Raw genomic sequence first — 14,415 nt, 5'->3', positions numbered from 1 at the left:
AGCCTCCATACAACTGCCCCGGTTGGGTTTTCCTCCCTTGATCAATGGTGATCCTGTACATACAAAAGAAGAATCTGCTGGACTGACGGCCAATGTATGTTCCCGTCAGGACGGGGTCAGTTACCTGTGTGGTCAGCGGGATTCCCAGGAGAAAACCAATCACCGCCACTCCCAGCGTCACAACCGTCTTCCAGCGAATAATCCAGTCGTTACCGATCTCATCCACAACGGCCGTGACCAGAGTCTCCAGCAGGCAGAACTGCAGCCAATGAGAGCCAGAAGGGGGTTATAGTGAGAGGTGACACTAAGTGCCCCCCAAAGGGGAACATTTCTCAATGGTTGAAGATCGGTCAACTCCAATCCTTTAATACCGGAGCTTACCTGTGTGCCCAGTCCCAGCAGGATGAGCATGAAGAAGAACAATATGGACCACAGAGGAGATATGGGCAGCAGGGTCAGAGCCTCAGGATAGGCCACAAAGGCCAGGCCGGGACCGTGATCAGCCACTTTGGACACATCCACACCCAGGTGGTTAGCCATGAAGCCCAGAATGGAGAAGATGACAAAGCCGGCGTAGACGCTGGTGGCGCAGTTGGTGATACTGATGATGATGCTGTCCCTGAAGGAAGGTGATAAAATAAATTAGAATCAGACTCTGATGTGCAGGATTCCGGAAGAGGGCCTCTGTGTGACCCCAAAAAGCCATCAAACAGAGGGTCCACAAATGTGCCAGTCCCTCCACTGGCCTCCATTCAGTGTCCTCCCCTCACTCTGCCAATCCCTCCACTGACCTCCATTCAGTGTCCTCCATCCCTCTCTGCCAATCCCTCCACTGGTCTCCATTCAGGGTCCTCCACCCCTCTCTACCAATCCCTCCACTGGTCTCCATTCAGTGTCCTCCACCCCTCTCTACCAATCCCTCCACTGGCCTCCATTCAGTGTCCTCCACCCCTCTCTACCAATCCCTCCACTGACCTCCATTCAGTGTCCTCCACCCCTCTCTACCAGTCCCTCCACTGGCCTCCATTCAGTGTCCTCCACCCCTCTCTGCTAATCCCTCCACTGATCTCCATTCATTGTCCTCCACCCCTCTCTGCCAATCCCTCCACTGGCCTCCATTCAGTGTCCTCCACCCCTCTCTACCAATCCTTCCACTGGTCTCCATTCAGTGTCCTCCACCCCTCTCTACCAATCCTTCCACTGGTCTCCATTCAGTGTCCTCCACCCCTCTCTACCAATCCCTCCACTGGTCTCCATTCAGTGTCCTCCACCCCTCTCTACCAATCCCTCCACTGGTCTCCATTCAGTGTCCTCCACCCCTCTCTACCAATCCCTCCACTGACCTCCATTCAGTGTCCTCCACCCCTCTCTACCAATCCTTCCACTGGTCTCCATTCAGTGTCCACCACCCCTCTCTACCAATCCCTCCACTGGTCTCCATTCAGTGTCCTCCACCCCTCTCTACCAATCCTTCCACTGGCCTCCATTCAGTGTCCTCCACCCCTCTCTACCAATCCCTCCACTGGCCTCCATTCAGTGTCCTCCACGCCTCTCTGCCAATCCCTCCACTGGTCTCCATTCAGTTTCCTCCACCCCTCTCCGCCAATCCCTCCACTGGTCTCCATTCAGTGTCCTCCACCCCTCTCTACCAATCCCTCCACTGATCTCCATTCAGTGTCCTCCACCCCTCTCTACCAATCCCTCCACTGGCCTCCATTCAGTGTCCTCCACCCCTCTCTGCCAATCCCTCCACTGGTCTCCATTCAGTGTCCTCCACCCCTCTCTACCAATCCTTCCACTGGCCTCCATTCAGTGTCCTCCACCCCTCTCTACCAATCCCTCCACTGGCCTCCATTCAGTGTCCTCCACCCCTCTCTGCCAATCCCTCCACTGGTCTCCATTCAGTTTCCTCCACCTCTCTCTGTCAATCCCTCCACTGGTCTCCATTCAGTTTCCTCCACCCCTCTCCGCCAATCCCTCCACTGGTCTCCATTCAGTGTCCTCCACCCCTCTCTGCCAATCCCTCCACTGGTCTCCATTCAGTGTCCTCCACCCCTCTCTGCCAATCCCTCCACTGGTCTCCATTCAGTTTCCTCCACCTCTCTCTGTCAATCCCTCCACTGGTCTCCATTCAGTTTCCTCCACCCCTCTCCGCCAATCCCTCCACTGGTCTCCATTCAGTGTCCTCCACCCCTCTCTGCCAATCCCTCCACTGGTCTCCATTCAGTGTCCTCCACCCCTCTCTGTCAATCCCTCCCTTCCACTCACCCAACAAATAAAATTTGAAATAGTAACAACATACAAAGCCATCCACAACTCTGCCCCGAGCTACATCACCAACCTCAATACCAAGTATTACCCAAACTGTCCTTCTGAGACCTCCTGCTCCCTAGCCTCCTCGTCACCTCCTCCCATGCTCACCTCCAGAACTTCTAAGGAGTCTCTCCCATCCTCTGGAACTCCCTACACCAATCTGTCCAGCTATCCCCCTCTGTGACTGCCTTCAGGGGGCCCCTGGAAACTCATCTCCTCAGGGAAGCCTATCCCACCTCCACCTAACAAATACATTTTATTCTCTTAAAAAAGCTCCACCTTATACAGTTATCTTCTGTAACACTGTCCCTTCTCTTTTAGATTGTAAGCTCTGAGGAGCAGGGTCCTCCTAACCTTCTTGTACTGAATTGTATTCTAACTGTACTGTCTCTGTTTATATTGTAAAGAGCTGTGTATAATGTGGGCACTATATAAATCCTGTATAATAATAATAATATATCAGGTATATCCAGGACCGGAGGAGGTTCCCCAGTTTTATGAGCCAAGTCCAGGTTGACTCCAGCCAGTGACCACTTACCTGTAACAGTTGTTGTGAAACTTGTTGTAGGAAGCCATTGTGATAAGTCCCCCCCACGCACATCCCAGAGAGTAGAATATCTGAGAGGCGGCATCACCCCAAACCTGCAGGAGGACACAAAGAAACTCCTATAAATCCTCATTATATGTGACAATAATGTACACAGATTATAGGACAATGACTTTTCTTCGTTTAATGTCAGCGATCATCTGGGAATAAAACGCACAAATAGTCACCATCATGAAGAATCCGCAGTCACCATCATTGTCACAACGGCGATAAAAGAGCTACAAACAGCATTCTACAAGCCGAACCCGTGACTTCAATTCAAACACACTAAAACTTTATATAATACAAATGTAAAAGACATACAAACACTCAGATCATCCATGGTGGGACCCTAGTGATCACCGCTGGCCGGACATTTGTGATCATTTCAGTACCTGAAGTCTCACATGCTTATATTGATTTGGCCACAAGATGGTGATAGCATCCTGCCTTATACTACTCAAGTGGTTGTCAACATGCAAGGTTTAGGGGCCCTCATCTGTGGCCCCTGACATCTCGAAAAGGCCGCACATAATATTCAGTATATAACAGAAGACTGTCAGAGACTGCAGACATACTAGAGGTTGACCAGACAATGCGGGCCTGCAACAGGGGCGGTGGAGGACACTGTATAGGAGATAGTGAGGACATGCAATATGAGACTGCTAGAGATCTCAGTCATTACAGCCTCTTTACAAATGAATGATTCCACTACAGACTGCTGGGGGTCTGCAAAGGGCAGCTCAGGAAGAACCCAAGTGCTGATATTGATTTGGCCACCAGATGGCGATATCATCCTGTGTTATTATACTACACCAGAGATTGCCCACACACAAGATGTAGGGGGCCTCACATTTGGCCCCTGACATCTCCAAAGGGCCACACATAATATTCAGAATATAACAGAAGACTTTCAGAGACCTCAGACATACCAGAGGAGACAATCAGACTGCAGACCTGGAACAGGGGTGGTGGAGGACACAGTACAGGAGATAACGGGGATATGCAATATGAGACTGCTAGAGATCTCAGTCATTACAACCTCTTTACAAATAAAAGATTCCACTACTGACTATTGCTGGGGGTCTGCAAAGGGCAGCACAGCAAGTACTCGGTGTTACCTACTACTGACCCCTGCACTGTATGTTACATACTTCTGACCTCTGCACTATGTATTGCTCCTTGACTCCTGCACTCTGAATTACTTATTTCTGACCCCTGCACTCTGAGATACTTATTTCTGCCCCTCATCTCTACATTACAAATTCCTGACCTTTGCATTGCTTACTCCTGACCCCTGCACACTGCTGATATTGATTTGGCCACAAGATGGCAATGTCATCCAGCATTATCATACTATATCAGAGGCTGTTAACATGTAAGGTGTAGGGGGGCGCAATTATGGCCCCTGACATCTCCAAAAGGCCCCCACATAATATTCAGAATATAAAAGAAGACTGTTAGAGACTGCAGACATCCTGGAGAGGACAATCAGAGATTGCAGACCTGCAACAGGGGTGGTTGAGGACACAGTATAGGAGATAGTGAGGACATACAATATGAGACTGCTAGAGATCTCAGTCATTACAGCCTCTTTACAAATGAATGATTCCACTACAGACTGCTGGGGGTCTGATAGGGCAGCTCAGGAAGTACCGAAGGGCTGATACTGATTTGGCCACCAGATGGCGATATCATCCTGTGTTTTTGTGCTACACCAGAGCTTGTCAACATGTAAGGTGTAGGGAGCCTCATCTGTGGCCCCTGACGCCTCTAAAGGGCCCCACATAATACTCAGAATATAACAGAAGAAAATTTTAAAAAGTTCCCCATTGTTCCATGATATGGAGATCAGCCAGGACTGTATGGTGCAGGTGTGTGTGATGGAGGGGGGATCCATCCCCCCCCCCCCCCGTACAATGACACTATGGATTACCTTGGCATCCAGGATCTTGTCCCACTGCGGTGTCAGATAATACATGATCCCGGTGACGGCTCCCTCCAGGGTAATGCCACGAACAAAGAGGATGGTGAGGACCACATATGGGAAGGTGGCTGTGAAATAGACCACCTGGGGGGCCAGAGAGACCAGAGAGGGGGGGTTAGGAGGACTGGGATCAAAAATCAATTTATAAATAATTCCATTAAATACAAAGTCTCTTCTATTGTTATCAGAAAAAATGTGCAGAATTCCCTAAGTTGTGCCAAATGGGATAAGGAGGCAACCGATCAATCCGGCCCCGCCCAGCCAGGGCTTGACCTCTGCATTACATACTACTGACCCCTGACCTCTGTATTACATACTACTGACCCCTGACCTCTGTATTACATATTACTGACCTCTGTATTACATACTACTGACCCCTGACCTCTGTATTACATATTACTGACCCCTGACCTCTGTATTACATATTACTGACCTCTGCATTACATACTACTGACCCCTGCACTCTGCATTACATATTACTGACCCCTGCACTCTGCATTACATATTACTGACCCCTGCACTCTGCATTACATATTACTGACCCCTGCACTCTGCATTACATACTACTGACCCCTGACCTCTGTATTACATATTACTGACCCCTGCACTCTCCATTACATATTACTGACCCCTGCACTATGCATTACATATTACTGACCTCTGCACTCTGCATTACATAATACTGACCCCTGCACTCTCCATTACATATTACTGACCTCTGAACTCTGCATTACATACTACTGACCTCTGAACTCTGCATTACATATTGCTGACCTCTGCACTCTGCATTACATATTACTGACCCCTGCACTCTGCATTACATATTACTGACCCCTGCACTCTGCATTACATATTACTGACCTCTGAACTCTGCATTACATATTACTGACCTCTGAACTCTGCATTACATATTACTGACCTCTGCACTCTGCATTACATACTACTGACCTCTGTATTACATATTACTGACCCCTGCACTCTGTATTACATATTACTGACCTCTGAACTCTGCATTACATATTACTGACCTCTGAACTCTGCATTACATATTACTGACCTCTGCACTCTGCATTACATATTACTGACCCCTGCACTCTGCATTACATATTACTGACCTCTGTACTCTGCATTACATATTACTGACCCCTGCACTCTGCATTACATATTACTGACCTCTGAACTCTGCATTACATACTACTGACCCCTGCACTCTGCATTACATACTACTGACCTCTGTATTACATATTACTGACCCCTGCACTCTGTATTACATATTACTGACCTCTGCATTACATAATACTGAACTCTGAACTCTGTATTACATATTACTGACCTTTGCATTACATAATACTGACCTCTGCACTCTGCATTACATATTACTGACCCCTGCACTCTGCATTACATATTACTGACCTCTGAACTCTGCATTACATATTACTGACCTTTGCATTACATAATACTGACCTCTGTACTCTGCATTACATATTACTGACCCCTGCACTCTGCATTACATATTACTGACCTCTGAACTCTGCATTACATACTACTGACCCCTGCACTCTGCATTACATACTACTGACCTCTGCGTTACATACTACTGACCCCTAAACTCTGCATTACATACTACTGACCTCTGCACTCTGCATTACATACTCCTGACCCCTGCACTCTGAGTTACTTACTACTGACCCCTGCACTGTATGATACATACTCCTGACCTGCATTGCTCCTGGCCCCTGCACTCTGAGTTACTTACTCCTGACCCCTGCACTTGGCAATACCTTCTTCTGAACTCCATGTTATTTACACCTGACCTCTGCACTCTGAGTTACTTATTTCTGATCCCTGAACTCTGCATTGCTTCCTCCTGACCCCTGCATTCTGAATTACTTTCTATTGACCTCTGAATTTTGTGTTACTACTGACCCCTGCACTCTTCATAACTTCCTTCCTTTTTATGGAGGGGTCTCCTGGGGGGAGGGGGGGGTGATGACAGTAATAGATGGGGTAGTCTCACCTTCCCGGAGGATTTCACCCCTCGGATGAGGCACAGGAACACCACGACCCAGGACAGGCCGAGACACCCCAGGATGGGCAGCCGAACCTCCCCGAAATTCCCGATGTCATCCGACAGCTTCAGCACATAATTCCTGGAAGACAATGACACGGGGGGGTGACACGTGTGACTTTGTACGCCGCGCCTGCACAGGGCGGCACCGGGCCCATTTCTCTCGTGTTATAACTGCAGTGAGAATGATACTTTGTAACAGATTTTATCCTCTTTGTATCAGGAGAGGTAAGCCATTGGGACCCTTGGTGACATCAACCCGGGCTCAGCCTTCGAAACGCGTAAGACAAGTGGATCCTTGGTGACGTCCTCCCAAGCCCGGAAACACGTGGGGTGGATGAACCAATTGTGTGACGTTGAAGTTCTGTGTCATTCACATTATTTGGGGGATTTCGCTGCACTTTCTGCTCTCGGTGAGCCCCCCGCTGTGTCAGTTATGAAGGATATACTGTCTATACTGCTCTCTATATAGAACTAGTAGCACACCTCTGTGTGCGCTGCTCTTGACATCACTCACACACACAACAGCAGCTCATTAGGCTGGAGGGGCACAGCGGGTTCCATGCAGCATACCACAGACAATGCCAGGGGTTGGCCAGTCAATGAGGCATTTCCTGGCTTGGTGCTGCGTGTCCCTGGCACCCTCCGCTCTTCTCTCTTCTTCTGCAGATACAGGACAACCTACAGCACTCACCTCCTGCCCCCCTCCCCCACCACCCTGCCTCCATAGCACAGCGGAGTGCCAGCTATCTACAGACAACGCCACGGCACAGGTCATCCTCACACAGAATGATGGCAGCGTGCCCGCAGATGGTACTCGGCCTCCGCTGGGGAAATTCTTCAGTGTTTGTAGTGATCTCAGCGCTGAAAGTGTCTTATCGCCGCCATCTGCAGCGCTTTGTTCTGCGCGGTGACTGCTGGGGGGACGGCGAGCGCCAGGCGCCAGTCATCGGAACAATAACACAATGCCCATTCAGCTCACGTATGGAAATCAGCACCTTATACTGTGAAGGCGAAACCCCCCGGCGTACAATACGAGGAAACCGCGTGCCAGCCCAGATCCGTGTCATCCACATTCCACACCGAGGGCCCGGCTCGCTTAACGGTGCTTCATACTATACTTCATACTATAGGACTGCTGTATACCATCTACTGACGGTGTATATACTATAGGACTGCTGTATACCATCTACTGACGGTGTATATACTATAGGACTGCCGTATACCATCTACAGCCGGTGTATATACTATAGGACTGCTGTATACCATCTACAGCCGGTGTATATACTATAGGACTGCTGTATACCATCTACTGACGGTGTATATACTATAGGACTGCTGTATACCATCTACTGACGGTGTATATACTATAGGACTGCTGTATACCATCTACTGACGGTGTATATACTATAGGACTGCCGTATACCATCTACTGACGGTGTATATACTATAGGACTGCCGTATACCATCTACAACCGGTGTATATACTATAAGACCGCCGTATACCATCTACTGCAGGACTGCTGTATACCATCTACAGCCGGTGTATATACTATAGGACTGCTGTATACCATCTACAGCCGGTGTATATACTATAGGACTGCTGTATACCATCTACTGCCGGTGTATATACTATAGGACTGCTGTATACCATCTACAGCCGGTGTATATACTATAGGACCGCCATATACCATCTACTGACGGTGTATATACTATAGGACTGCTGTATACCATCTACAGCCAGTGTATATACTATAGGACTGCTGTATACCATCTACTGACGGTGTATATACTATAGGACTGCTGTATATACTATAGGACTGCTGTATACCATCTACTGACGGTGTATATACTATAGGACTGCTGTATACCATCTACAGCCAGTGTATATACTATAGGACTGCTGTATACCATCTACAGCCAGTGTATATACTGTAGGACTGCTGTATACCATATACTGACGGTGTATATACTATAGGACTGCTGTATACCATCTACTGCCGGTGTATAAACTATAGGACCGCCGTAAACCATCTACTGCCGGTGTATATACTATAGGACCGCCGTATACCATCTACTGCCGGTGTATATACTATAGGACTGCTGTATACCATATACTGACGGTGTATATACTATAGGACTGCTGTATACCATCTACTGCCGGTGTATATACTATAGGACCGCCGTATACCATCTACTGCCGGTGTATATACTATAGGACTGCTGTATACCATATACTGACGGTGTATATACTATAGGACTGCTGTATACCATATACTGACGGTGTATATACTATAGGACCGCCGTAAACCATCTACTGCCGGTGTATAAACTATAGGACCGCTGTATACCATCTACTGCCGGTGTATATACTATAGGACTGCTGTATACCATATACTGACGGTGTATATACTATAGGACCGCCGTAAACCATCTACTGCCGGTGTATATACTATAGGACCGCCGTATACCATCTACTGACGGTGTATATACTATAGGACTGCTGTATACCATCTACTGCCGGTGTATATACTATAGGACCGCCGTAAACCATCTACTGCCGGTGTATATACTATAGGACCGCCGTATACCATCTACTGACGGTGTATATACTATAGGACTGCTGTATACCATCTACAGCCAGTGTATATACTGTAGGACTGCTGTATACCATATACTGACGGTGTATATACTATAGGACTGCTGTATACCATCTACAGCCAGTGTATATACTGTAGGACTGCTGTATACCATCTACTGCCGGTGTATAAACTATAGGACCGCCGTAAACCATCTACAGCCGGTGTATATACTATAGGACTGCTGTATACCATCTACTGCCGGTGTATATACTATAGGACTGCTGTATACCATCTACAGCCAGTGTATATACTATAGGACTGCTGTATACCATCTACTGACGGTGTATATACTATAGGACTGCTGTATATACTATAGGACTGCTGTATACCATCTACTGACGGTGTATATACTATAGGACTGCTGTATACCATCTACAGCCAGTGTATATACTATAGGACTGCTGTATACCATCTACAGCCAGTGTATATACTGTAGGACTGCTGTATACCATATACTGACGGTGTATATACTATAGGACTGCTGTATACCATCTACTGCCGGTGTATAAACTATAGGACCGCCGTAAACCATCTACTGCCGGTGTATATACTATAGGACCGCCGTATACCATCTACTGCCGGTGTATATACTATAGGACTGCTGTATACCATATACTGACGGTGTATATACTATAGGACTGCTGTATACCATCTACTGCCGGTGTATATACTATAGGACTGCTGTATACCATCTACTGCCGGTGTATATACTATAGGACTGCCGTATACCATCTACTGCCGGTGTATATACTATAGGACTGCTGTATACCATATACTGACGGTGTATATACTATAGGACTGCTGTATACCATATACTGACGGTGTATATACTATAGGACCGCCGTAAACCATCTACTGCCGGTGTATAAACTATAGGACCGCTGTATACCATCTACTGCCGGTGTATATACTATAGGACTGCTGTATACCATATACTGACGGTGTATATACTATAGGACCGCCGTAAACCATCTACTGCCGGTGTATATACTATAAGACCGCCGTATACCATCTACTGCCGGTGTATATACTATAGGACCGCCGTATACCATCTACTGACGGTGTATATACTATAGGACTGCTGTATACCATCTACTGCCGGTGTATATACTATAGGACCGCCGTAAACCATCTACTGCCGGTGTATATACTATAGGACCGCCGTATACCATCTACTGACGGTGTATATACTATAGGACTGCTGTATACCATCTACAGCCAGTGTATATACTGTAGGACTGCTGTATACCATATACTGACGGTGTATATACTATAGGACTGCTGTATACCATCTACTGCCGGTGTATAAACTATAGGACCGCCGTAAACCATCTACTGCCGGTGTATATACTATAGGACTGCTGTATACTATATACTGACGGTGTATATACTATAGGACTGCTGTATACCATATACTGACGGTGTATATACTATAGGACTGCTGTATACCATCTACTGCCGGTGTATATACTATAGGACCGCCGTATACCATCTACTGCCGGTGTATATACTATAGGACTGCTGTATACCATATACTGACGGTGTATATACTATAGGACTGCTGTATACCATATACTGACGGTGTATATACTATAGGACCGCCGTAAACCATCTACTGACGGTGTATATACTATAGGACTGCTGTATACCATCTACAGCCAGTGTATATACTATAGGACTGCTGTATACCATCTACTGCCAGTGTATATACTATAAGACCGCCATATACCATCTATGTGTATATATATATTTTTTTTAAACTATATATATATTTTTTATTTTTTTTAAACTGCCGGTGTATATACTATAAGACCGCCGTATACCATCTACTGCCAGTGTATATACTATAAGACCGCCGTATACCATCTACTGCCAGTGTATATACTATAGGACCGCCGTATACCATCTACTGCCGGTGTATATACTATAAGACCGCTGTATACCATCTACTGCCAGTGTATATACTATAGGACCGCCGTATACCATCTACTGCCGGTGTATATACTATAAGACCGCCGTATACCATCTACTGCCAGTGTATATACTATAGGACCGCCGTATACCATCTACTGCCGGTGTATATACTATAAGACCGCTGTATACCATCTACTGCCAGTGTATATACTATAGGACCGCCGTATACCATCTACTGCCGGTGTATATACTATAAGACCGCCGTATACCATCTACTGCCAGTGTATATACTATAGGACTGCCGTATACCATCTACTGCCAGGGTATATACTATAGGACCGCCGTATACCATCTACTGCCGGTGTATATACTATAGGACCGCCGTATACCATCTACTGCCGGTGTATATACTATAAGACCGCCGTATACCATCTACTGCCAGTGTATATACTATAAGACCGCCGTATACCATCTACTGCCGGTGTATATACTATAGGACCGCCGTATACCATCTACTGCCGATGTATATACTATAGGACCGCCGAATACCATCTACTGACGATGTATATACTATAAGACCGCCGTATACCATCTACTGCCGGTGTATATACTATAGGACTGCCGTATACCATCTACTGCCGGTGTATATACTATAGGACCGCCGTATACCATCTACTGCCGGTGTATATACTATAGGACCGCCGTATACCATCTTCTGCCACAATATATACTATAGGACTGCTGTATACGTCTACTGCCTGTCTTGAAAAAGTATTCATACCCCTTGAAATTATCCACATTTTTTCATGTTAAGTCTCATACACACAATCAGATTTTCGGGAGACAAAACCTCGGACTTTTGTCTGAAGGCGTGTGCCTGGATATTGTCTTTCATACAAACGGCAAGGAATTGTTGGCCAACAAACACGAACGTAGTGACGTACTACGTGGTTTTTCAGCTTTTTAGCACCACCCTTTAGGTTCCTTCTGCTAATTTCGTGTTAGTAGAAGTTTGGTGAGTGTTGATTTGCACTTTTCATTTCGCACTTTTCAGTTCGTGTCTGAACGGCCGTTCGTCAACCAGTCATGTTGCGGAATCAGAGGGGATAACGTGTTATTTATTATTGGCCTTGGAGTTATCGCTTTGACCCAAGTCCAGTCCAGGAACAGGAGGAGGATTTCCTGGACCAAAATTTGGTTGCTTTATTAATGGTGACCAATTCTGTCATATGCCTTTGCTGCGGGAGCTCCAGGAGAATAATCCGGATGATGGACCCCTGATTTCACCAACTCTTGGCATTGCTGACCCCCTATATTAAGAAGCAGGACACATGCATGAGGCTTTTATTTTATTTTTTGGGTTGAATAATAATGATTTGATTTGGTATATTTTCTATATTTTTGGATGCATAGAATGCAGTTTTTGGTGAAGTTCTATTGGCAGATTTCATGTCTAATTTTATTTGTTTTCTTTTTTTAATGCACAATAAAACATAGTGTAGAATAATACTTGGCTTTGTGTTTTACTTCAAATGACAGTTTGGGAGTCGGCAGTTACATTTTATAAAATACAATGTAACATTAACAAGGGACACCAACATAGTTGTATCTTTGAGATTATAAACTACGGGATAATAATGGTGTTGTGGTAACTTCCCCAAATAAAAAAAAATAAAAAAACATAATAATATTGTTCTTGATATCACTAGAAAAAAAAAAGCCTTTGAAAATTTATTTGCAATAATCCATCAATATCACCAGCAAAGCATCTTCATTATTATCTCATAAAGAAGAAGAGAATTGTGCGCTGCATTTCCACATTTCATAATTTGCCGCGTCACGAATGTTAATTCTCCGTTACGATTGCAAGTTTACAAGACCGACCGCTTCCGGCTCGCCCTTGCTTCTGAGCATGCGTGTTTGTACTTTAGACTTTTGTCTGATGGACTTGTGTACACACGCTCGGAAAATCCGACAACACACATTTGTCCACGGAAAGTTTATAAACCTGCCATCCAACATTTGTCCGCGGAAAATCCGGCAATAATTGTCCGATGGAGCGTACAAACGGTCGGATTTTCCGCCAACAACCTGACATCGAACATTTCCCATCGGAAAATCCAATTGTGTGTACGAGGCTTTACAACCAAAAACATAAATGTATTTTATTGGGATTTTATGTGATAGACCAACACAAAGTGTCACATAATTGTGAAGTGGAAGGAAAATGAGAAATGATACAAATAAATATGTGAAAAGTGTGGGGGGGGGGGCATTTGTATTCAGCCCCCTTTACTGTGATACCCCTAACTAAAATATAGTGGAACCAATTGCCTTCAGAAGTCACCTAATTAGTAAATAGAGTCCACCTGTGTGTCATTTAATCTCAGTATAAATACAGCTGTTCTGTGAAGCCCTCAGAGGTTTGTTAGAGAACCTTAGTGAACAAACAGCATCATGAAGGCCAAGGAACACACCAGACAGGTCAGGGATAAAGTTGTGGAGAAGTATAAAGCAGGGTTAGGTTATAAAAAAGATCTCCCAAGCTTTGAACATCTCACGGAGCTCTGTTCAATCCATCATCGGAAAATGGAAAGAGTATGGCACAACTGCAAACCTACCAAGACATGGCCGTCCACCTAAACTGACCGGGCCGGGCAAGGAGAGCATTCATCAGAGAAGAGCCAAGAGGTCCATGGTAACTCTGGAGGAGCTGCAGAGATCCACAGCTCAGGTGGGAGAATCTGTCCACAGGACAACTATGTTTCTGGTTGTAACAAAATGTGGGAAATTTCAAGGGGTATGAATACTTTGAATACAAGGCACTGTGTATATAAATATATATATATACATATATATATATATAGGATGGCCGTATACCATCTACATGCTGGTGTATACACAA

At 45.8% G+C, this 14,415-nt stretch overlaps 1 protein-coding gene across 5 annotated transcripts in view; it reads right to left on the bottom strand.

Annotated features, from left to right (window-relative positions):
• Positions 1-14,415, bottom strand: part of SLC6A9 (solute carrier family 6 member 9) — a 195,620-nt gene that overhangs the window by 18,020 nt on the left and 163,185 nt on the right. For all 5 annotated transcript variants that reach the window (XM_073593985.1, XM_073593987.1, XM_073593988.1 and 2 more), the window contains 5 exons: positions 6,904-7,036; positions 4,836-4,970; positions 2,852-2,955; positions 382-619; positions 125-259 (listed from right to left, as the gene is read on the bottom strand). In XM_073593985.1, coding sequence (XP_073450086.1) covers positions 125-259; positions 382-619; positions 2,852-2,955; positions 4,836-4,970; positions 6,904-7,036 — 745 coding nt within the window. The remainder of the gene's footprint in view (positions 1-124; positions 260-381; positions 620-2,851; positions 2,956-4,835; positions 4,971-6,903; positions 7,037-14,415) is intronic.

Source organism: Aquarana catesbeiana, linkage group LG07 (genome assembly GCF_042186555.1).
Source record: "Aquarana catesbeiana isolate 2022-GZ linkage group LG07, ASM4218655v1, whole genome shotgun sequence".
In the NCBI taxonomy this organism is placed as follows: Eukaryota; Metazoa; Chordata; class Amphibia; order Anura; family Ranidae; genus Aquarana; species Aquarana catesbeiana.
Note: the sequence above shows the minus strand (reverse complement) of the source record. Positions and strands in the feature narration are given on the sequence as shown.